At 44.8% G+C, this 23,116-nt stretch overlaps 1 protein-coding gene across 1 annotated transcript in view; it reads left to right on the top strand.

Annotated features, from left to right (window-relative positions):
• Positions 1-295: 295 nt before the first annotated feature.
• LOC311149516 (glutamate receptor-interacting protein 2-like) overlaps positions 296-23,116 on the top strand; it is a gene marked incomplete at both ends in the record, with an annotated part of 31,922 nt that continues 9,101 nt past the window's right edge. The window contains 9 exons of the mRNA XM_084186701.1: positions 296-321; positions 604-749; positions 5,161-5,241; positions 8,411-8,474; positions 9,367-9,512; positions 11,052-11,196; positions 19,534-19,673; positions 22,169-22,348; positions 22,504-22,675. Of these exons, the coding sequence (XP_084042827.1) occupies positions 296-321; positions 604-749; positions 5,161-5,241; positions 8,411-8,474; positions 9,367-9,512; positions 11,052-11,196; positions 19,534-19,673; positions 22,169-22,348; positions 22,504-22,675 (1,100 nt within the window). The remainder of the gene's footprint in view (positions 322-603; positions 750-5,160; positions 5,242-8,410; positions 8,475-9,366; positions 9,513-11,051; positions 11,197-19,533; positions 19,674-22,168; positions 22,349-22,503; positions 22,676-23,116) is intronic.

A 23,116-nucleotide genomic window follows, 5' to 3' on the forward strand; every position in this document is an offset into this window, starting at 1 on the left:
TTCCACGGTCACTGGAGTCAAAGCTATTTTTCTGGTAATAGAAGAAATCTACTTAAAGGTTTCCCATTGCTCCTAGCCAGAACGGGACAGGAGGGACTAGCTTTGTTCAATTTAACACAAGGGTTGATTGCGGGTAGGATTGTGCCCTTCAGGGTCCTGACTCAGTGGTTTATTGATAGCGGTTAACAGTGTGACTCAGTGGTTTATTGATAGCAGTTATCAGTGAGTTAAGGTCAAAGTGGAGTTGAAATATGTTCACCATAACCCACTTATCTCTGAAATCTAAAGCAGAGTCATGAAAGGAAAGAACCAGATAGCTCTGTATTAGTAGTAGTACGTTGTCAGGATAATGTTTCTTATCGCTTTACAGCAGGACTCTCATGGTCTTTAGTTTAGGAGTAGGCTTCGTCTGGGAGTATTAGGAAAAACTGTTCATAACAACCGTTCAATTTGGTTAAATGTCTAACTGTATAAAGGCCACATTCCCTGTAAAATATGCTGAATGCCACATAGAATTACCAATTTTCCCCTATTGTACTCTTCTAACTATGTAACAAAAAGATTCTCCCTCCATTGTACTCTAACTATTCTCTGTGCCGTCAGATGTGGGCTGCTGCAGGTGGGGGACAGACTCCTGTCCATCAACAGAATCCCTACAGAGGACGGAACACTGGAGGAGGCCAATCAGCTACTGCGAGACGCCGCTCTGGCCAATAAGGTCACCCTGGAGATTGAGTTTGATGTAGCAGGTATAGCCTTTTTCATTAGTTTAACCTTTGTTCATCCAAGTTGAAATAGCTTCTCAAATCAAATCAAAATGTATTGGTCACGTGCACAGATTTGCAGATGTTGTACAGGTGCAGTGAAATGCTTATGTACTAGCTCCAACATTGCAGTAGAATGTCAAATACACAAATAATCTAAAAATCTAAACAACAAATCAAGAAATAACAATCCAAAGTAGATATATTACAGTGAGCATGTGAGAATCCAGAATATGAATATAAATGTGTGGTGTGTATAGACAGTATATAATTTGGAAAATGGTACAGTGGGGAAAAAAAGTATTTAGTCAGCCACCAATTGTGCAAGTTCTCCCACTTAAAAATATGAGAGAGGCTTGTAATTTTCATCATAGGTACACGTCAACTATGACAGACAAATTGAGAATTTTTTTCTCCAGAAAATCACATTGTAGGATTTTTAATGAATTTATTTGCAAATTATGGTGGAAAATAAGTATTTGGTCACCTACAAACAAGCAAGATTTCTGGCTCTCACAGACCTGTAACTTCTTCTTTAAGAGGCTCCTCTGTCCTCCACTCGTTACCTGTATTAATGGCACCTGTTTGAACTTGTTATCAGTATAAAAGACACCTGTCCACAACCTCAAACAGTCACACTCCAAACTCCACTATGGCCAAAGAGCTGTCAAAGGACACCAGAAACAAAATTGTAGACCTGCACCAGGCTGGGAAGACTGAATCTGCAATAGGTAAGCAGCTTGGTTTGAAGAAATAAACTGTGGGAGCAATTATTAGGAAATGGAAGACATACAAGACCACTGATAATCTCCCTCGATCTGGGGCTCCACGCAAGATCTCACCCCGTGGGGTCAAAATGATCACAAGAACGGTGAGCAAAAATCCCAGAACCACACGGGGGGACCTAGTGAATGACCTGCAGAGAGCTGGGACCAAAGTAACAAAGCCTACCATCAGTAACACACTACGCCGCAAGGGACTCAAATCCTGCAGTGCCAGATGTGTCCCCCTGCTTAAGCCAGTACATGTCCAGGCCCGTCTGAAGTTTCCTAGAGTGCATTTGGATGATCCTGAAGAGGATTGGGAGAATGTCATATGGTCAGATGAAACCAAATATAACTTTTTGGTAAAAACTCAACTCGTCGTGTTTGGAGGATAAAGAATGCTGAGTTGCATCCAAAGAACACCATGCCTACTGTGAAGCATGGGGGTGGAAACATCATGCTTTGGGGCTGTTTTTCTGCAAAGGGACCAGGACGACTGATCTGTGTAAAGGAAAGAATGAATGGGGCCATGTATCGTGAGATTTTGAGTGAAAACCTCCTTCCATCAGCAAGGGCATTGAAGATGAAACGTGGCTGGGTCTTTCAGCATGACAATGATCCCAAACACACCGCCCGGGCAACGAAGGAGTGGCTTCGTAAGAAGCATTTCAAGGTCCTGGAGTGGCCTAGCCAGTCTCCAGATCTCAACCCCATAGAAAATCTTTGGAGGGAGTTGAAAGTCTGTGTTGCCCAGCGACAGCCCCAAAACATCACTGCTCTAGAGGAGATCTGCATGGAGGAATGGGCCAAAATACCAGCAACAGTGTGTGAAAACCTTGTGAAGACTTACAGAAAACATTTGACCTGTGTCATTGCCAACAAAGGGTATATAACAAAGTATTGAGAAACTTTTGTTATTGACCAAATACTTATTTTTCACCATAACTTGCAAATAAATTCATAAAAAATCCTACAATGTGATTTTCACGAATTTTTTTCTCATTTTGTCTGTCATAGTTGACGTGTACCTATGATGAAAATTACAGGCCTCTCTCATCTTTTTAAGTGGGAGAACTTGCACAATTGGTGGCTGACTAAATACTTTTTTTCCCCACTGTATGTACAGTAGGTATATTAGGATGGGCTACAGTATGTGGAGAATACAGTATATACAGTACCAGTCAAAAGTTTGGACACCTACTCATTCAAGGTTTTTTCTTTATTTTTTACTATTTTCTACATTGTAACTATTGAGATGCACCTCCACTCTCCTGTTATGGTTGTGATGTATGGCTGAGATGAGGACCCTACAGACTGTTGTTATGGTTGAGATGTTTGGTGAGATGAGGACCTTACAGACTGTTGTGCTGCATCAGTTGACAGATTATTCTACAATGTAGAAAATAGTAAAAATAAAGAAAAACCCTTGAATGAGTAGGTGTGTCCAAACATTTGACTGGTACAGTGTATATAACAGTATATAAACAGAATGAGGTGACCAGTGTTCAATGACTATCTATATAAACTCAGCAAAAAAAGAAACTGTCTTTCAAAGATAATTTGTAAAAATCCAAATAACTTCACAGATCTTCATTGTAAAGGGTTTAAACACTGTTTCCCATGCTTGTTCAATTAACCATAAACAACTAATGAACATGGTGAACGGTCGTTAAGACACTAACAGCTTACAGACGGTAGGCAATTAAGGTCACAGTTATGAAAACTTCTACTGACTCTGAAAAACACCAAAAGAAAGATGCCCAGGGTCCCTGCTCATCTCTGTGAACGTGCCTTAGGCATGCTGCAAGGAGGCATGAGGACTACAGATGTGGCCAGGGTAATAAATTGCCATGTCCGTACTGTGAGACGCCGAAGACAGCACTACAGGGAGACAGGACGGACAGCTGATCTCCCTCGCAGTGGTAGACCATGTTTATCAACACCTGCACAGGATCGGTACATCCGAACATCACACCTGCGGGACAGGTACAGGATGGCAACAACAACTGCCCGAGTTACAGCAGGAACGCACAATCCCTCCATTAGTGCTCAGACTGCCGCAATAGGCTGAGAGAGGCTGGACTGAGGGCTTGTAGGCCTGTTGTAAGGCAGGTACCAGACATCACCGGCAACAACGTCGCCTATGGGCACAAACCCACCGTCGCTGGACCAGACAGGACTGGCAAAAAGTGCTCTTCACTGACGAGTCGCGGTTTTGTCTCACCAGGGGTGATGGTCGGATTCGCGTTTATCGTCAAAGAAATGAGCGTTACACTGAGGCCTGGACTCTGGAGCGGGATCGATTTGGAGGTGGAGGGTCCGTCACGGTCTGGGGCGGTGTGTCACAGCATCATCGGACTGAGCTTGTTGTCATTGCAGGCAATCTCAATGCTGTGCGTTACAGGGAAGACATCCTCCTCCCTCATGTGGTACCCTTCTTGCAGGCTCATCCTGACATGACCCTCCAGCATGACAATGCCACCAGCCATACTGCTCGTTCTGTGCGTGATTTCCTGCAAGACAGGAATGTCAGTGTTCTGCCATGGCCAGCGAAGAGCCTGGATCTCAATCTCATTGAGCACGTCTGGGACCTGTTGGATCAGAGGGTGAGGGCTAGGGCCATTCCCCCCAGAAATGTCAGGGAACTTGCAGGTGCCTTGGTGGAAGAGTGGGGTAACATCTCACAGCAAGAACTGGCAAATCTGGTACAGTCCATGAGGAGGCGATGCACTGCTGTACTTAATGCAGCTGGTGGCCACACCAGATACTGACTGTTACTTTTGATTTTGATCCCCCCCCCTTTGTTCAGGGACACATTATTCAATTCAAATCAAATCAAATCAAATCAAATTTTATTGGTCACATGCGCCGAATACAACAGGTGCAGACATTACAGTGAAATGCTTACTTACAGCCCTTAACCAACAGTGCATTTATTTTAAACAAAAAAGTAAAAATAAAACATCAACAACAAAAAAAGTGTTGAGAAAAAAAAGAGCAGAAGTAAAATAAAGTGACAGTAGGGAGGCTATATATACAGGGGGGTACCGTTGCAGAGTCAATGTACGGGGGCACCGGCTAGTTGAGGTAATATGTACATGTGGGTAGAGTTAAAGTGACTATGCATAAATACTTAACAGAGTAGCAGCAGCGTAAAAAGGATGGGGTGGGGGGGCAGTGCAAATAGTCCGGGTAGCCATGATTAGCTGTTCAGGAGTCTTATGGCTTGGGGGTAGAAGCTGTTGAGAAGTCTTTTGGACCTAGACTTGGCACTCCGGTACCGCTTGCCGTGCGGTAGCAGAGAGAACAGTCTATGACTAGGGTGGCTGGAGTCTTTGACAATTTTGAGGGCCTTTCTGTTAGTCACATGTCTGTGGAAGTTGTTCAGTTTATGTCTCAGTTGTTGAATCTTATGTTCATACAAATATTTACATATGTTAAGTTTGCTGAAAATAAACGCAGTTGGCAGTGAGTGGACGTTTCTTTTTTTGTTGAGTTTACACGGAGCATTAGTCTCAAGGTGCAGGGCGGAGTACCGGGGAGGTAGCCTGCTTGTGATGTTTGTTATTTATGTTGTAATCAATCTGTTTCTTTCATGCCCCCCCCCCCCCCCCCCCCCCCCCCCCAATTAGAATCAGTGGTTCCCAGTAGTGGCACATTCCATGTAAAACTGCCCAAGAGGAGAGGAGTGGAACTTGGCATCACCATCAGTGGTGAGTTACCAGATGCAAACGGCAGGGGGCGACGTAGCCCTACATAAGGACCCTTGGTCTGCATATCTCTCTGTGATTGATAACTGTGGCCTAGACTGTCATGAGAGCTACCGCCTCATTAAGTTTGATGAATAATAGTGGTCTACAAGCATTTATCATCACCTCTTTCACACTTTAACGAGCATGGAAAAACAATAAAGGACAGTAATTCTCTGTAGTACAGAGAGTATGTTAGTGATGTCATTTACATTTAAGTCATTTAGCAGACGCTTTTATCCAGAGCGACTTACAAATTGGTGCATTCAACCGCTTTGATGTTAGCGGAGAATGACAGGGTGTTGTCCAGGGTCACGCCAAGGTTCTTTGCACTCTGGGAGGAGGACACAATGGTGTTGTCAACCGTGATGGCGAGATCATGGAGTGGGCAGTCCTTCCCCAGGAGGAAGAGCAGCTCCGTCTTGCCGAGGTTCAGCTTGAGGTGGTGATCCGACATCCACACTGATATGTCTGCCAGACATGCAGAGATGCGATTCGCCACCTGGTTATCAGAAGGGGGAAAGGAAAAAATAAATTGTGTGTCGTCTGCGTAGCAATGATAGGATAGACCATGTGAGGATATGACAGAGCCAAGTGACTTAGTGTATAGAGAGAATAGGAGAGGGCCTAGAACTGAGCCCTGGGGGGACACCAGTGGTGAGAGCACGTGGTGCGGAGACAGATTCTCGCTACGCCACCTGGTAGGAGCGACCTGTCAGGTGGGACGCAATCCAAGAGTGAGCAGAGCCGGAGATGCCCAACTCGGAGAGGGTGGAGAGGAGGATCTGATGGTTCACAGTATCAAAGGCAGCAGATAGGTCTAGAAGGATCAGAGGAGAGAGAGTTAGCTTTAGCAGTGCGGAGAGCCTCCGTGACACAGAGAAGAGCAGTCTCAGTTGAATGACCAGCCTTGAAGCATGACTGGTTTGGATCAAGAAGGTCATTCTGAGAGCGATAGCAGGAGAGTTGGCTAGAGACGGCACGCTCAAGAGTTTTGGAGAAAAAAGAAAGAAGGGATACTGGTCTGTAGTTGTTGACATCGGAGGGATCGAGTGTAGGTTTTTTGAGGAGGGGTGCAACTCTCGCTCTCTTGAAGACGGAAGGGACATAGCCAGCGGTCAAGGATGAGTTGATGAGCGAGGTGAGGTAAGGTCTCCGGAAATGGTCTGGAGAAGAGAGGATGGGATAGGGTCAAGCGGGCAGGTTGTTGGGCGGCCGGCCGTCGCAAGATTTCATCTGGAGAGAGAGGGGAGAAAGAAGTCAAAGCATAGGGTAGGGCAGTGTGAGCAGGACCAGCGGTGTCATTTGACTTAGTAAATGAGGATTGGATGTCGTCAACCTTCTTTTCAAAATGGTTGACAAGTCATCCACAGAGAAGGAGGAGGGAGGGGGAGGAGGAGGATTCAGCAGGGAGGAGAAGGTGGCAAAAAGCTTCCTAGGGTTAGAGGCAGAGGCTTGACATTTAGAGTGGTAGAAAGTGGCTTTAGCAGCAGAAACAGAGGAAGAAAATGTAGAGAGGAGGGAGTGAAAAGATGACAGGTCCACAGGGAGTCTAGTTTTCCTCCATTTCCGCACGGCTGCCCGGAGCCCTGTTCTGTGAGCTCGTAATGAGTCGTCAAGCCACAGAGCAGGAGGGGAGGACCGAGCCGGCCGGGATGATAGGGGACATAGAGAGTCAAAAGATTCAGAAAGGGAGGAGAGGAGGGTTGAGGAGGCAGAATCAGGAGATCGGAGGGAGAAGGATTTAGCAGAGGGAAGAGATAATAGGATGGAAAAGGAGAGAGTAGCGGGAGAGAGAGAGCGATGGTTGCGACGGCACATTACCATCTGAGTAGGGCAGAGTGAGTAGTGTTGGAGGAGAGTGAGAGAGAAAAGGATACAAAGTAGTGGTCTGAGACTTGGAGGGGAGTTGCAGTGAGATTAGTAGAAGAACAGCATCTAGTAAAGATGAGGTCAAGCGTATTGCCTGCCGTGTGAGTAGGGGGGGACGGTGAGAGGGTGAGGTCAAAAGAGAAAAGGAGTGGAAAGAAGGAGGCAGAGAGAAATTAGTCAAGGCAGACGTAGGGAGGTTAAAGTCACCCAGAACTGTGAGTGGTGAGCCATCCTCAGGAAAGGAACTTATCAAGGCGTCAAGCTCATTGATGAACTCTCCAAGGGAACCGGATAAGGATGTTAAGCTTCAATGGGCTAGTGACTGTGACAGCATGGAATTCAAATGAGTAGATAGACAGATGGGTCAGGGAGAAAAGAGAGAATGTCCACTTGGGAGAGATGAGGATTCCTGTGCCACCGCCACGCTGACCAGATGCTCTTGGGGTATGCGAGAACACATGATCAGACGAGGAAAGAGCAGTAGGAGTAGCAGTGTTTTCTGTGGTAATCCATGTTTCCGTCAGCGCCAAGATGTCGAGGGACTGAAGGGTAGCATAGGCTCAGATGAACTCTGTCTTGTTGGCGACAGAACGGCAGTTCCAGAGGCTGCCGGAGACCTGGAACTCCATGTGTCATAGATACTGAAGCTAGTTGGGCAGGCCATCAGTTACTGAAGCTAGTAGGGCAGGCCATCAGTTACTGAAGCTACTAGGGCAGGCCATCAGTTACTGAAGCTAGTAGGGCAGGCCATCAGTTACTGAAGCTACTAGGGCAGGACATCAGTTACTGAAGCTACTAGGGCAGGCAATCAGTTACTGAAGCTAGTAGGGCAGGCCATCAGTTACTGAAGCTAGTAGGGCAGGCAATCAGTTACTGAAGCTACTAGGGCAGGCCATCAGTTACTGAAGCTAGTAGGGCAGGCAATCAGTTACTGAAGCTACTAGGGCAGGCCATCAGTTACTGAAGCTACTAGGGCAGGCAATCAGTTACTGAAGCTAGTAGGGCAGGCCATCAGTTACTGAAGCTAGTAGGGCAGGCAATCAGTTACTGAAGCTACTAGGGCAGGCCATCAGTTGACTTGTGATACATGCATTGATTTGGGACTGTGTGCACTAAAGTGGAACATGCAGGGATCCAGAGCAAATCAAAATAATTTGGGCAACAGTCAACTCCTGATAAATGTGTGTTTCTATTCCCTGCCTTTCTATTATCTCTGGATGTTATGAATGTTTAATTTAATGGTGTCTTTCTGTCTGAACAGCAAGCAAGAGACCCGACAAACCTCTCGTCATCTCTGATATCAGGAAAGGAAGCATAGCCCACAGGTATGTCCAGCATCCCAATCATATGGAGGAGTCATGCTGATAAGGTCAGCAAAGAAACATCCAGTGGTTAGATTCCTCAAACAAATGACTTCCTTTACTGTCCCAAGTCTGGGGTTCGTTTCAACTGGCAAGTCTGAAATGCAATGATACTAGTCATGAGGAGAACCAAGAGTGTTTCCCAACCATGTGACCTTAAAGGGATAGTTCACCCAAATTACAAAATAACATATTGGTTTCCTTACCCTGTAAGCAGTCTATGGACAAGGTATGACCGCAATCCATGCTTTGGTTTAGTTTCCATGGCACCATTTCCACATGCTACCATTTTAGCGGCTCAAATCCCATTCAAGTCATGGGACCGATTATTATAATTTTTCAGGCATCATGTTAAAGGGTTACTTCGGGATTTTGGCAATGAGGCCCTTTATCTACTTTCCCAGAGTCAGATGACCTTGTGGATACCATTTTTATGTCTCTGTGTCCAGTATGAAGTTAGAGGTAGTTTAGCGAGCCAATGCTAATTAGCGTTAGCGCGTGCTAGCAGATAACATAGACTTCCAGTCACTGCGCTAATGCTAGTTAGCAATTGCGCTAGCGCAAGTTAGCAACTAACTTCAAACTGCAAGCAGAGACATAAAAATGGTATCCACAAGTTAATCTGACTCTGGGGAAGTAAATAATACAAATCCCTTTAAAAACCTCTAAGTGACTTTGTTGAGCTTCACAATCAATTTGTAATTTGGTTGAACTATCCCTTTAACAGGAACAACTCTGGGCCGTAGTATAAGCAGATTTGAGATGCAAAGCAAATGTCAGGTACAAACATACACAGTGTTATTTGATGTTTTATCTCATCGGGTTTCATTTCCTGCTCTCCCCTTCCTGCTAATAGGACGGGCACGTTGGAGCCAGGGGACAGGCTGCTGGCCATCGATAACGTGCGTCTGGAGAACTGCACCATGGAAGATGCCATGCACGTGCTGCAGCAGGCAGAGGACATGGTCAAGCTCCGGATCCAGAAGGATGAGGACAACGCTGGTAGGATGAACAAACACATTGTCATGCTTCAAAAATAAATGTGCAGTCCTGAAGCTTATTTGCATGGAGAGTTGTGTCTAGAAGAGAGAGACGGCAGGTAGCCTAGTGATTAAGAGCATTGGGCCAGTAACCGAAAGGCCAGTGGTTCGAATCCCCGAGGCACTTAACTCTAATTGCTCCTGTACAGTGAGGGAAAAAAGTATTTGATCCCCTGCTGATTTTGTACGTTTGCCCACTGACAAAGAAATGATCAGTCTATAATTTTAATGGTAGGTTTATTTGAACAGCGAGAGACGGAATAACAACAAAAAAATCCAGAAAAACACATGTCAAAAATGTTATAAATTGATTTGCATTTTAATGAGGGAAATAAGTATTTGACCCCCTTTCAATCAGCTGCCTTGAGATCATTGACAAGATCCTCCCGTGTAGTTCTGGGCTGATTCCTCACCGTTCTCATGATCATTGCAACTCCATGAGGTGAAATCTTGCATGGAGCCCCAGGCCGAGGGAGATTGACAGTTATTTTGTGTTTCTTCCATTTGCGAATAATCGCACCAACTGTCGTCATCTTCTCACCAAGCTGCTTGGCGATGGTCTTGTAGCCCATTCCAGCCTTGTGTAGGTCTACAATCTTGTCCCTGACATCCTTGGAGAGCTCTTTGGTCTTGGCCATGGTGGAGAGTTTAGAATCTGATTGATTGATTGCTTCTGTGGACAGGTGTCTTTTATACAGGTAACAAGCTGAGATTAGGAGCATTCCCTTTAAGAGTGTGCTCCTAATCTCAGCTCGTTACCTGTATAAAAGACACCTGGGAGCCAGAAATCTATTTGATTGAGAGGGGGTCAAATACTTATTTCCCTCATTAAAATGCAAATCAATTTATAACATTTTTGACATGTGTTTTTCTGGATTTTGTTGTTGTTATTCTGTCTCTCACTGTTCAAATAAACCTACCATTAAAATTATAGACTGATCATGTCTTTGTCAGTGGGCAAACATACAAAATCAGCAGGGGATCAAATACTTTTTTCCCTCACTGTAAGTCGCTCTGGATAAGACCATCTGCTAAATGAATAAAATGAAAATGTAAATAACACATTTCTGTCCAATTAGGTTGAATTCCCCAGTAGAAACATCTTCAGACTATCTATACATTTCTTTCTAGTATAAATAACATTACATACCATTTGGTACAAGGAAGTTACAATTTGTGATGGCTAAATGTACTGTAATGCCCACTCTTATCAAATATTTCTCTGTAAAATACCATCAAATACTTGATAAAATTCCATCTGAAAAATAACTGTAAAATTAAATGGTGACGTGGTATATGTCATGTGGCTGCTATATTTGTCCTACAAAATGTCTGCTTATACATGTTTTATTTGTGTCTCACAATGTCTCTCGTTGTGTGGTAGCCAGTTTCGATGTGACCCAGATTTGAGCTAGACTAGTTCATCCCTTATGTAATAACTGTCATATTTATACATGTTTGAGTGTAGCGTGTGTGTGTGTGCTCTCTCTGTCCCTGTCAGATGAGCTGGAGATGTCTGGTTCCATTATCTACACGGTGGAGCTGAAGCGTTACAACGGCCCGCTGGGTATCACCATCTCAGGCACAGAGGAGCCCTTTGATCCCATCGTCATCTCAGGCCTTACCAAGAAGGGCCTGGCCGAAAGGTGAGATGTCATGGGCCAGGGGATAGGGGTCAGGGGCATGAGGTTGACTCTCCTATTATATAGTGGTAAACGGGTGATGAGGCTACAGACTGGCTCCATAGGTGGGATTTTGCACACATTTCATTTGTCAAAAGTGCCTTCCTTTCCTTGTCTGCTCTGCTTCATCGGTACTGATCTGTATGGAGAGGTGAAAGCAATATAGAGGATGCCTACTTCTCAGGGATCTGCTTTCTGTCTGGGTTTTCTATACAATTATTTAATGTCAGTTTAGATAGAGGAGGCCTCTTTAGACTGTTGGTCTATTGAGATGCACCTCCACTCTCCTGTTATGGTTGTGATGTATGGCTGAGATGAGGACCCTACAGACTATTGTTATGGTTGTGATGTATGGCTGAGATGAGGACCCTACAGACTGTTGTTATGGTTGTGATGTATGGCTGAGATGAGGACCCTACAGACTATTGTTATGGTTGTGATGTATGACTGAGATGAGGACCCTACAGACTATTGTTATGGTTGTGATGTATGGCTGAGATGAGGACCCTACAGACTATTGTTATGGTTGAGATGTATGGCTGAGATGAGGACCCTACAGACTATTGTTATGGTTGTGATGTATGGCTGAGATGAGGACCCTACAGACTATTGTTATGATTGAGATGTATGACTGAGATGAGGACCCTACAGACTATTGTGATGGTGGGAGTTTGAGCTACTGTCAATCATTGGCCTGTGTTGCCCATTGGGGCCAAGGCCACTCTATTGGTTATCTGTGGAAACAGCAAGCCCTCAAAGCCTCACTGTGTAAAATATGTAAATAAACAAAAGCAGTCTAGTCTGTTGTTTGGTTATCAGTCAGCTCTTTGTTACTGTCTGGTCAAACTGGACAGCCAGGCAGTTTCAAGGTCACAACAATACAGAAAAGCCTCTGAAACAGATGGGGAGATATCAGCACTCTCTGATAGCCTTTATCACCTTCTTATTACAGCCCGACCAATATATTGTTTCACCAATATTATCGGCCTTTTACCAATATCTCGATCTCGTCCGATAATTCCACCAATTTTCGATAAATAGGATGAAAAAGGCAAATACAGTACCAGTCAAAAGTTTGGACACACCTACTCATTCCAGGGTTTTTCTTTATTTTTACTATTTTCTACATTGTAGAATAATAGGGAAGACATCAAAACTATGAAATAACACATATGGAATCATGTAGTAACATTTTATATTTGAGATTCTTCAAAGTAGCCACCGTTTGCCTTGATGACAGCTTTGCACACTCTTGGCATTCTCTCAACCAGCTTCATGGGGTAGTCCCCATGAATTAACAGGTGTGCCTTCTTAAAAGTTAATTTGTGGAATTTCTTTCCTTCTTAATGCGTTTGAGCCAATCAGTTGTGTTGTGACAAGGTAGGGGTGTTATACAGAAGATAGCCCTATTTGGTAAAAGACCAAGTCCATATTATGGCAAGAACAGCTCAAATAAGCAAAGAGAAACGACAGTCCATCATTACTTTAAGAAGGTATGATGAAACCGGCTCTCATAAGGACCGCCACAGGAAAGGAAGACAGAGTTACCTCTGCTGCGGAGGATAAGTTCATTAGTTACCAGCCTCAGAAATTGCAGCCCAAATAAATGCTTCACAGAGTTCAAGTAACAGACACATCTCAACATCAACTGTTCAGAGGAGACTGCATGAATCAGGCCTTCATGGTTAAATTGCTGCAAAGAAACCACTACTAAAGGACACCAATAAGAAGAAGAGACTTAGTTGGGCCAAGAAACACGAGCAATGGACATTAGACCGGTGGAAATCTGTCCTTTGGTCTGATGAGTCCAAACTTGCGATTTTTGGTTCCAACCGCCGTGTCTTGGTGAGACGCAGAGTAGGTGAACGGATGATCTCCACATGTGTGGTTCCCACCGTGAAGCGTGATGGTGTGGGGGTGCTTTGCTGGTGACACTGTCAGTGATTTATTTAGAATTTAAGGCACTCTTAACCAGCATGGCTACCACAGCATTCTGCAGCGATACGCCATCCCATCTGGTTTGCGCTTAGTGGGTCTGTCATTTGTTTTTCAACAGGACAATGACCCAACACACCCCCAGGCTGCGTAAGGGCTATTTGACCAAGAAGGAGAGTGATGGAGTGCTGCATCAGATGTCATGGCCTCCACAATCACCCGACCTCAACCCAATTGAGATGGTTTGGGATGAGTTGGACTGCAGAGTGAAGGAAAAGCAGCCAACAAGTGCTCAGCATATGTGGGAACTCTTTCAAGACTGTTGGAAAAGCATTCCAGGTGAAGCTGGTTGAGAAAATGCCAAGAGTGTGCAAAGCTGTCATCAAGGTGGCTACTTTGAAGAATCTCAAATATAATAATAATATAATAATAATATGCCATTTAGCAGACGCTTTTATCCAAAGCGACTTACAGTCATGTGTGCATACATTTTTACGTATGGCTGGTCCCGGGGATCGAACCCACTACCCTGGCGTTACAAGTGCCATGCTCTACCAATTGAGCTACAGAGGACCACCAAAATATATTTTGATTTGTTTAACACTTTTTCTGGTTACTACATGATTCCACATGTGTTATTTCATATTTTGTTGTCTTCACTATTATTCTACAATGTAGAAAACAGTAAAAATAAAGGAAAACCCTTGAATGAGTAGGTCTGTCCAAACTTTTGACTGGTACTGTATGTTAATTTTTTTCAACTTTATTATTACGGTTAGTGGGCTCAAACACGAGGTTACCAGGATAGCGGGAAGTTGCTTTCTCAGCAAAACCTCTCACAGACCTAGCCTGGTTCCAAATCTGCATGTGCTTCAGGGAAGAGAACAGAGCTGTGAAGGAGTGACTGGTCAGCTGCAGTGTTTTCCCCGTAAAACCCAGGGGTTATCATTTAACTGTGTGTGCATGTTTATGTTCATGTTGTGTTTCTAATGTTGTCAGAATCTGGGTGTGGGTTTGGGTTTGTGTTCATGTGTGTTCAATCATGTGGTGTTCCTAGATGTGGATTGATGCTGGCTATCAATGTTCCAAGATAGCGTAGCAGTGCGGTCGTGTTCTCTTGTGTGTCCATGTAAATAGCCAGTTTTTTGTATTTTTTAGGTATTTCATGTATATATTTCCCTATCACACTTTTCATCCTTCTACTAAATATACTTTCCTGTAACCAGCCTCACTCAATGTGGAACGGATTCTATTATTTACTCACTTTTATCTAAAATCTCCAGTTGAAACTAGCCAGCCAGCTAACTAGCTAACCAGAACATCGGATTTTCTGCCGGAATAACTGAATCACTGGACCCTAACACCGGATCTAGCTAGCCGCAACCGAATGGATGTCGCTGTAGGCTAATCACCACTGCCCCCGTAGCACCAGTTAGCCTTGAGCCTTGAGCTAGCCCCGGCTATCTACCTCTCTGTCTACCGGACGGGAGTAGCCAGCTAACCAGCTAACTAGCTACTTGCTATTAGCCACCGTTAGCGGCATGTTCTCCATTGTCCATGGCCTGCACTACCTACCAGCCAGCTCTAGTCTGGACTATTATTGGCCAGTCTGCACTGTCAGCACAGCGAGTTATCGACCCAGAACCTATCGGATTTTCTTCCGGAATCACTGAATCATTGGACCTTTAGCACTGGATAATCGCAACTAGCTAGCTGCAACCATATGAACGTTGTTGTTGGCTAATCAGCCTTGAGCTAGCCTTGAGTCAAGCACATCTCCCGGCTATCTACCTCTCTGTCAACCGGACGGGACCTCCTAGAGTCGACACGGAGCCCTGCCGATCCATCACGACTGGTCTGCCGACGTAATCGTCTGTGGTTTCAACAGGCTTCCCGTTGCGACGGCCACGAAGATCCATCTGCTACCCCCGGCCCGCTAGCACACGCAAACTACAACCATGCTTCCTGCTCGCTGTGCTGAAGCACCAATTTGAACTGCTCTCGGACTCACATATTGCTGTTCACTGGACCTTATGATCACTCAGCTGCACAGCTGATGCCTGCTGGACTGTTCCTTTACACAGTACCCTGTCCTGTTTATTCTGTTTAGCCTCAGCCCAAACTTTATCGCCATTACCAGTTGTTGTCTTAGCTCTCTCTAATAACACCTGTGATTGCTTTATGCCTCTCTCCCATGTCAATATGCCTTGCCTATTGCTGTTCCAGTTAGTTCTTATTATACAATTTCACTGTAGAACCCCAAGTCCCTCTCAAACTGCTTCAAATAGTTCCTTTGTTCCACCCCCCACACACGCCGAGACCGGCTCAATTGGTGCCTCCAGTGATGCTATCTCTTTCATTGTTACCCAACGCTTAGGTTTACCTCCACTGTACTCATATCCTTCCATATCCTTGTCTGTACATAATGCCCTGAATCTTTTCTACAACGCCCGGAAATCTGCCCCCTTTATTCTCTGTACCCAACGCACTAGAAGACCAGTTCTTAAAGCCTTTATCCGTATCCTTATTCTAGTCCTCCTCTGTTCCTCTGGTGATGTAGAGGTTAACCCAGGCCCTGTAGCCCCCAGTATCACTCCTGCTCCCCAGGAGCTATCATTTGTTGACTTCTGTAACCGTAAAAGCCTTGGTTTTCTGCACATTAACATCAGAAGTCTACTTCCTAAGTTTGAGTTATTCACTGCGTTAGCACACTCCGCCAACCCTGATGTTCTAGCAGTGTCTGAATCCTGGCTTAGGAAGGCCACCAAAAATTATGAAATTTCCATCCCCAACTACAACATTTTCCATCTAGATAGAACTGCCAAAGGGGGTGGAGTTAGCCTGCAGAGCTCTATCATACTATCCAGGTCTGTGCCCAAACAGTTGGAGCTTCTACTTCTAAAAATCCACCTTTCCAGAAATAAGTCTCTCACTGTTGCCGCTTGCTACAGACCCCCCTCAGCCCCCAGCTGTGCCCTGGATACCATATGTGAATTGATTGCCCCCCATTTATCCTCAGAGTTCGTACTGCTTGGTGACCTAAATTGGGATATGCTTAACACCCCGGCCATCCTACAATCCAAACTAGATGCCCTCAATCTCACACAAATTATCAACGAACCTACCAGGTACAACCCTAAATCCGTAAATATGGGTACCCTCATAGATATCATCCTGACTAACTTACCCTCTAAATACACCTCCGCTGTCTTCAACCAGGATCTCAGCGATCACTGCCTTATTGCCTGCGTCCGTAACGGGTCCGCGGTCAAACGACCACCCCTCATCACTGTCAAACACTCCCTAAATCACTTTAGCGAGCAGGTCTTCCTAATTGACCTGGCCCAGGTATCATGGATGGATATAGATCTCATTCCGTCAGTAGAGGATGCCTGGTTGTTCTTTAAAAGTAATTTCCTCTCAATCTTAAATAAACATGCCCCATTCAAAAAATACAGAACTAAGAACAGATGCCCCTGGTTCTCCTCAGACTTAACTTCCCTTGACCAGCACAAAAACATCCTGTGGCGTACTGCATTAGCATCAAATAGCCCCCGCGATATGAAACTGTTCAGGGAAGTCAGGAACCAATATACACAAGCAGTTAGGAAAGCAAAGGCTAACTTTTTCAAACATAAATTTGCATCCTGTAGCACTAACTCCAAAAAGTTTTGGGACACTGTAAAGTCCATGGAGAATAAGAGCACCTCCTCCCAGCTGCCCACTGCACTGAGGCTAGGAAACACTATCACCACCGATAAATCTACAATAATCGAGAATTTCAACAAGCATTTTGCTACGGCTGGCCATGCTTTCCACCTGGATACCACTACCCTGGCCACAAGCTCTATACCCTCCGCTGCAACTTGCCCATCCCCCCCTGCCCCCCCCCCCCCCCCCCCGCTTCTCCTTCACACAAATTCAGACAGCTGATGTTCTGAAAGAGCTGCAAAATCTGGACCCCTACAAATCATCTGGGCTAGACAATCTGGACCCTTTCTTTCTAAAACTAGCCGACGAAATTGTCGCAACCCCTATTACTAGCCTGTTCAACCTCTCTTTTGTAACGTCTGAGATACCCAGAGATTGGAAAGCTGCTGCGGTCATCCCCCTCTTCAAAGGTGGTGACACTCTAGATCCAAACAGTTACAGACCTATATCCATCCTGCCCTGCCTTTTCGAAAGTTTTTGAAAGTCAAGTTAACAAACAGATCACCGACCATTTCGAATCCCACCGTACCTTCTCCGCTATGCAATCCGGTTTCCGAGCTGGTCATGGGTGCACCTCAGCCACGCTCAAGGTCCTAAACGATATTATAACCGCTATCGATAATAGACAGTACTGTGCAGCCGTCTTCATCGACCTGGCCAAGTCTTTCGACTCTGTCAACCACCGCATTCTTATTGGCAGTCTAAATAGCCTTGGTTTCTCAAATGACTGCCTCGCCTGGTTCACCAACTACTTCTCAGATAGAGTTCAATGTGTCAAATCGGAGGGCCTGTTGTCTGGACCTATGGCAGTCTCCAGGGGGTGCCACAGGGTTCAATTCTTGGGCCGACTCTTTTCTCTGTGTATATCAATGATGTCGCTCTTGCTGCTGGTGACTCTCAGATCCACCTCTACGCAGACGACACCATTTTGTATACATCTGGCCCTTCATTGGACACTGTGTTAACAAACCTCCAAACGAGCTTCAATGCCATACAACACTCCTTCAGTAGCCTCCAACTGCTCTTAAACACTAGTAAAACTAAATGCATGCTCTTCAATTGAACGCTGCTGGCACCCGCCCACCCGTCTAGAATCCTTACTCTTGACGGGTCTGACCTAGAGTATGTGGACAACTACAAATACCTAGGTGTCTGGTTAGACTGTAAACTCTCCTTCCAGAGTTACATTAAGAATCTCCAATCCAAAGTTAAATCTAGAATCGTCTTCCTATTCCGCAACAAAGCCTCCTTCACTCGTGCTGCCAAACATGCCCTCGTAAAACTGACTATCCTACCGATCCTTGACTTCGGCGATGTCATTTACAAAATAGCCTCCAACACTCTACTCAGCAAATTGGATGTAGTCTATCACAGTGCCATCCGTTTTGTCACCAAAGCCCCATATACTACCCACCACTGTGACCTGTACGCTCTTGTTGGCTGGTCCTCACTACATATTCGTTGCCAAACCCACTGGCTCCAGGCCATCTATAAATCACTGCTAGGCAAATCCCCGCCTTATCTTAGCTCATTGGTCACCATAGCAACACCCATCCGTAGTATGCGCTCCAGCAGGTATATCTCACTGGTCATTCCCAAAGCCAACACCTCCTTTGGCCGCCATTCCTTCCAGTTCTCTGCTGCCAATGACTGGAACGAATTGCAAAAATCTCTGAAGCTGGAGACTCTTATCTCCCTCACTAACTTTAAGCATCAGTTGTCAGAGCACCTTACCGATCACTGCACCTGTACACAGCCCATCTGAAATTAGCCCACCCAACTACCTCATCCCTATATTGTTATTTATTTTGCTCATTTGCACCCCAGTATCTCTATTTGCACATCATCTCTTGCACATCTATCATTCCAGTGTTAATACTAATTGTAATTATTTTGCACTATAGCCTATTTATTGTCTTACCTCCATAACTTGCTACATTTGCACACACTGTATATATATTTTCTGTTGTATTTTTGACTTTATGTTTTGTTTTACCCCATATGTAACTCTGTGTTGTTGTTTTTATCGCACTGCTTTGCTTTATCTTGGCCACGTTGCAGTTGTAAATGAGAACTTGTTCTCAACTGGCTTACCTGGTTAAATAAAGGTGAAATAAATTAAATAAATTAAAAATCAGATCTTCTTCTCCTATGCCATTGGCACCTATGCCTCTGCCTTGGGAAAAAATATCAGGAAAATTGTTTCTTCTCCATAAGATTTGATTCATGAAATTGTGAAATCAATGACTGTTATTGGCATCATAACAACGATAGTCAGAGGAGTTTGACAGCAAGTTCCAATAGAATCACCTATATTCAAAACAGCTCTATTTCCCTGACAGTGTTTCCCTAGGCGGTATAGGCGTGCCACAAAGTGGCATGCGGTACCCTTAGTGTTGCCACACAAAACAGAAAAGTATTCGAATTTTGGAACTAGATGTCCATACACTTTGAGGACATTACATCATGCCATCACATGCCTAAGTTGGTTTTAGGTGGTTTGAACAACCAATTACCAGTTACCTTGCTTTCTTATCTATTGTTTGTAATATGCTTTATGTTTATGTGCTGTCGTCTCATACGCTTGGAAATAACAATGTTTTCAGTGGCACCCTCCTCCTTCAAAGGTATACAAATATTGTCTTCTGTTTGTAGGACTGGTGCCCTCCATATAGGGGACCGTGTCTTGGCCATTAACTGTGTGAGTCTGAAGGGGAAACCCCTGAGTGAGGCCATCCATCTACTCCAGATGGCCGGAGAGACTGTCACCCTCAAGATCAAGAAACGGCAAGATGGTATGTACTGTTATTGTTAAGTTTGTTAATCAAGTGACTTTTTAAAAAGCATGCATGGAAGGGGATGCCGAGGCTTCTTTTTAGAGGATTCTAATTGGATGGAAGGAAAGACTCAAGTCATTGGATTTGATGTTGACAAACTGAATATTCTCTCGTTAGAGGCATTTCATTGACATAATTAAATAGAGCCGGATCTATATGATTTTTTTGGAATTCCATACCGATATATCTGCCGATATGCTGTATTACAGTGGGGAAATTAAAGTGTCATTCTTACACACCGAGTTCCATCTCCGGTCACACACTTGAGGTGGTGTCCAGCGCCAAAGCGCTCGGCCTGACATTCCGAGCAAACCTAAAATGGGACACGCACATCTCTGACATTACCACCAAAAGGAACTGAATGCTCTTCATGATGAACTGCCTACGCCACTTCAACCTCCCCCTGAAGACCTTCTGGCAGTCTACGCCTGCTTTGTCCATCCAGTGGTCGAGTACGCCGCTCCGGTATGGCACCCATGTCTCACAGCCCACCAACACAACCAGCTTGAGAAGGTCCAGCGACGTGCAACCAAAATCGTCTTGGACCCCACCTACACCCTCTACGACTCTGCATGCAATGTCCTGGGCTTACAGACCTTGGAGTCCCGCCTCACCTGCCTCTGCTGATCCTTTGGCCCAGAAGCTTTCAAAATCCCAGGATTACAGCATATGGCTGCCTCAGATGAGAGGCCATGTCATCGGCCGAACTACCTGATCCAATCAAAATCTAAACCCTTCCCCCTACTAGGACAGACACTACAACAGCCTTATGCCTTACTTTGTGAGATTGCTTAATGCTGCTTGACTGTAATGTTTATACTAGACCTTACATTTTATTTTATTTGCTTACTTACATAGGTATATGTATGCTGCAATTCAGCTTTCAGCTGCAAATGTGTACAATTCAAATAAAACTTAAATATATATAAATTGCCATCCAAAAGAGCAATTGTCCAAGAAATATGCTACAAATGTTGATTTCTTGCATTGTGACAATAATTACACATCATGAGAATGACCACAAGTGTTCAGATAAAAATGAGATTCCCTTTTGTCATCATTTTTATCGAATATCTGTGGAATTATCGGCCGATATCGGTAAAAGGCCAATATCAGCCAATAATATCGGTGAAACGATATATCGCTCGGGCTCTATAGTATGTCAATTGGTTCTTCAAACCACCTAAAACCAGTTTAGAAGATGGGAATAACACAAGGGAGAAGGACTGCCCCTCTCATTGTGGTCCTCTGTAGCTCAGCTGGTAGAGCACGGCGCTTGTAACGCCAAGGTAGTGGGTTCGATCCCCGGGACCACCCATACACAAAAATGTATGCACGCATGACTGTAAGTCGCTTTGGATAAAAGCGTCTGCTAAATGGCATATTATTATTATTTATTATAAGCCACGGATGTTCAAGGCCGACCGCGGTACTGCAGGCATTGTTGGCAGAAAACAGGATCCCCATTATAGTGAATGGAAAACTGTCAATCTTTGTGTAAATATATATATTTTTTAATACAATCATGGTACCAATAATTGCTTCTAATACACCAGATGTACATATACTGAGTACACCAAACATTAGGAACACCTTCCTAATATTGATTTGCAACCCCCTTTTTCCCTCAGAACAGCCTCAATTTGTCGAAAGCGTTCCACAAGGATGCTGGCCCATGTTGACTCCAATGCTTTCCACAGTTGTGTCAAGTTGGCTGGACGTCCTTTGGGTGGTGGACCATTCTTGAAACACACAGGAAACTGTTAAGTGTGAAAAACCCAGCAGCGTTGCAGTTCTTGACACAAACCAATGCACCTGGCACCTACTACCATACCCCGTTCAAAGGCACTTAAATCTTTTGTCTTGCCCATTCCCCCTCTGAATTGCACACATACACAATCCATGTCTCAAGGCTTAAAAAACCTTCTTTCACCTGTCTCCTCTTCATCTGCACTGAATGATGTGGATTTAACAAGTGACGTCTGAGTGGCGCAGTGGTCTAAGGCACTGCATCGCAGTGCTAACTGTGCCACTAGAGATCCTGGTTCGAATCCAGGCTCTGTCGCAGCCGGCCGCGACCGGGAGACTCATGGGCGGCGCACAATTGGCCCAGCGTCGTCCAGTGTAGGGGAGGGAATGGCCGGCAGGGATGTAGCTCAGTTGATAGAGCATGGCGTTTGCAACGCCAGGGTTGTGGGTTCGATTCCCACGGGGGGCCAGTATAAAAAATATATATATGTATTCACTAACTGTAAGTCGCTCTGGATAAGAGCGTCGGCTAAATGACTAAAATGTAAATGTAAATGTCTGTACGGGTTCATAGCTTTCACCTGGTCTGTCTGTCGTGGAAGGAGCAGGTTTTCTTCATGTTTTGTACACTCAGTGTATTTAATTACATAATTGAGTTATGATTCTCTCTTAACTCGCCACTGACTCTCTCTGTTCCCATACAGAATCGGATGGGCACCAGACGTCGGAGCAGGCAGGGTTCCTGAGCGACACAGAGGATGAGCTGACTGACTCCCAGAAGACCAGTAAACATTCAGGGGTGTACTCTGCCACCGTGCCCAGCGTGGACTCTGCCGTGAGCTCCTGGGATGGCTCCGGCATCGATGCTGACTACGGCAGCCAAGGTGAGGACAGAACATGGCCGCATAGTCATTACCAGTTTAGACCACCAGCTTAGGCCACTTTAGATTATTGCTCACATGACTGTCCTGAAATCCGTTGTTGGGTGGGTAGAACGTTATCATGTTTTTTTATGTCTGTTTTTGTCGCTTGTGTGCAGGAACGTATCTCCACAGAGCTGCAGATTTGACTTTCCAGCCTAATGAGTGGAGACGCACCAAACCGCCCAGGTCCCACCTCAACAGCATCTCCACTGGCCTCACCGGCCTTAACCACCACTCCCACCTCTACGATGGGAGATACACTGAGGATGACTGGGATAAGGCTGCTGGGTGAGTGCCTACTTCAGGCTAGAACAATGGATTTGTATTTTCAAGTTTCAAAGTCTATTTGTCACGTGGACAGGATACAGCAGGTATAAAACAGTACAGTGAAATTATTACTTCCAAGCTCTTTCAAACAGCAGTATTAAGTATAAAGGAAGAGACACGAGGAACACGAGAATGCATACTATATACAGGGTCAGTGCCAGTACCATAATTACAATGAGCAGTGGGTACTGTTGCCTAGTTCCGGGTCTGTTTGTGCTTTATCCAAGTCCTAAAGCACATACAGTACCAGTCAAAAGTTTGGACACACCTACTCATTCCAGGGTTTTTCTTTCTTTTTTAATATTTTCTACATTGTAGAATAATAGTGAAGACATAAAAACTTGAGATTTTTGGTTACAACTGCTGTGTCTTTGTGAGACGCAGAGTAGGTGAACGGATGAT

Source organism: Coregonus lavaretus (genome assembly GCF_964263955.1).
Source record: "Coregonus lavaretus genome assembly, chromosome: 22".
In the NCBI taxonomy this organism is placed as follows: domain Eukaryota; kingdom Metazoa; phylum Chordata; class Actinopteri; order Salmoniformes; family Salmonidae; genus Coregonus; species Coregonus lavaretus.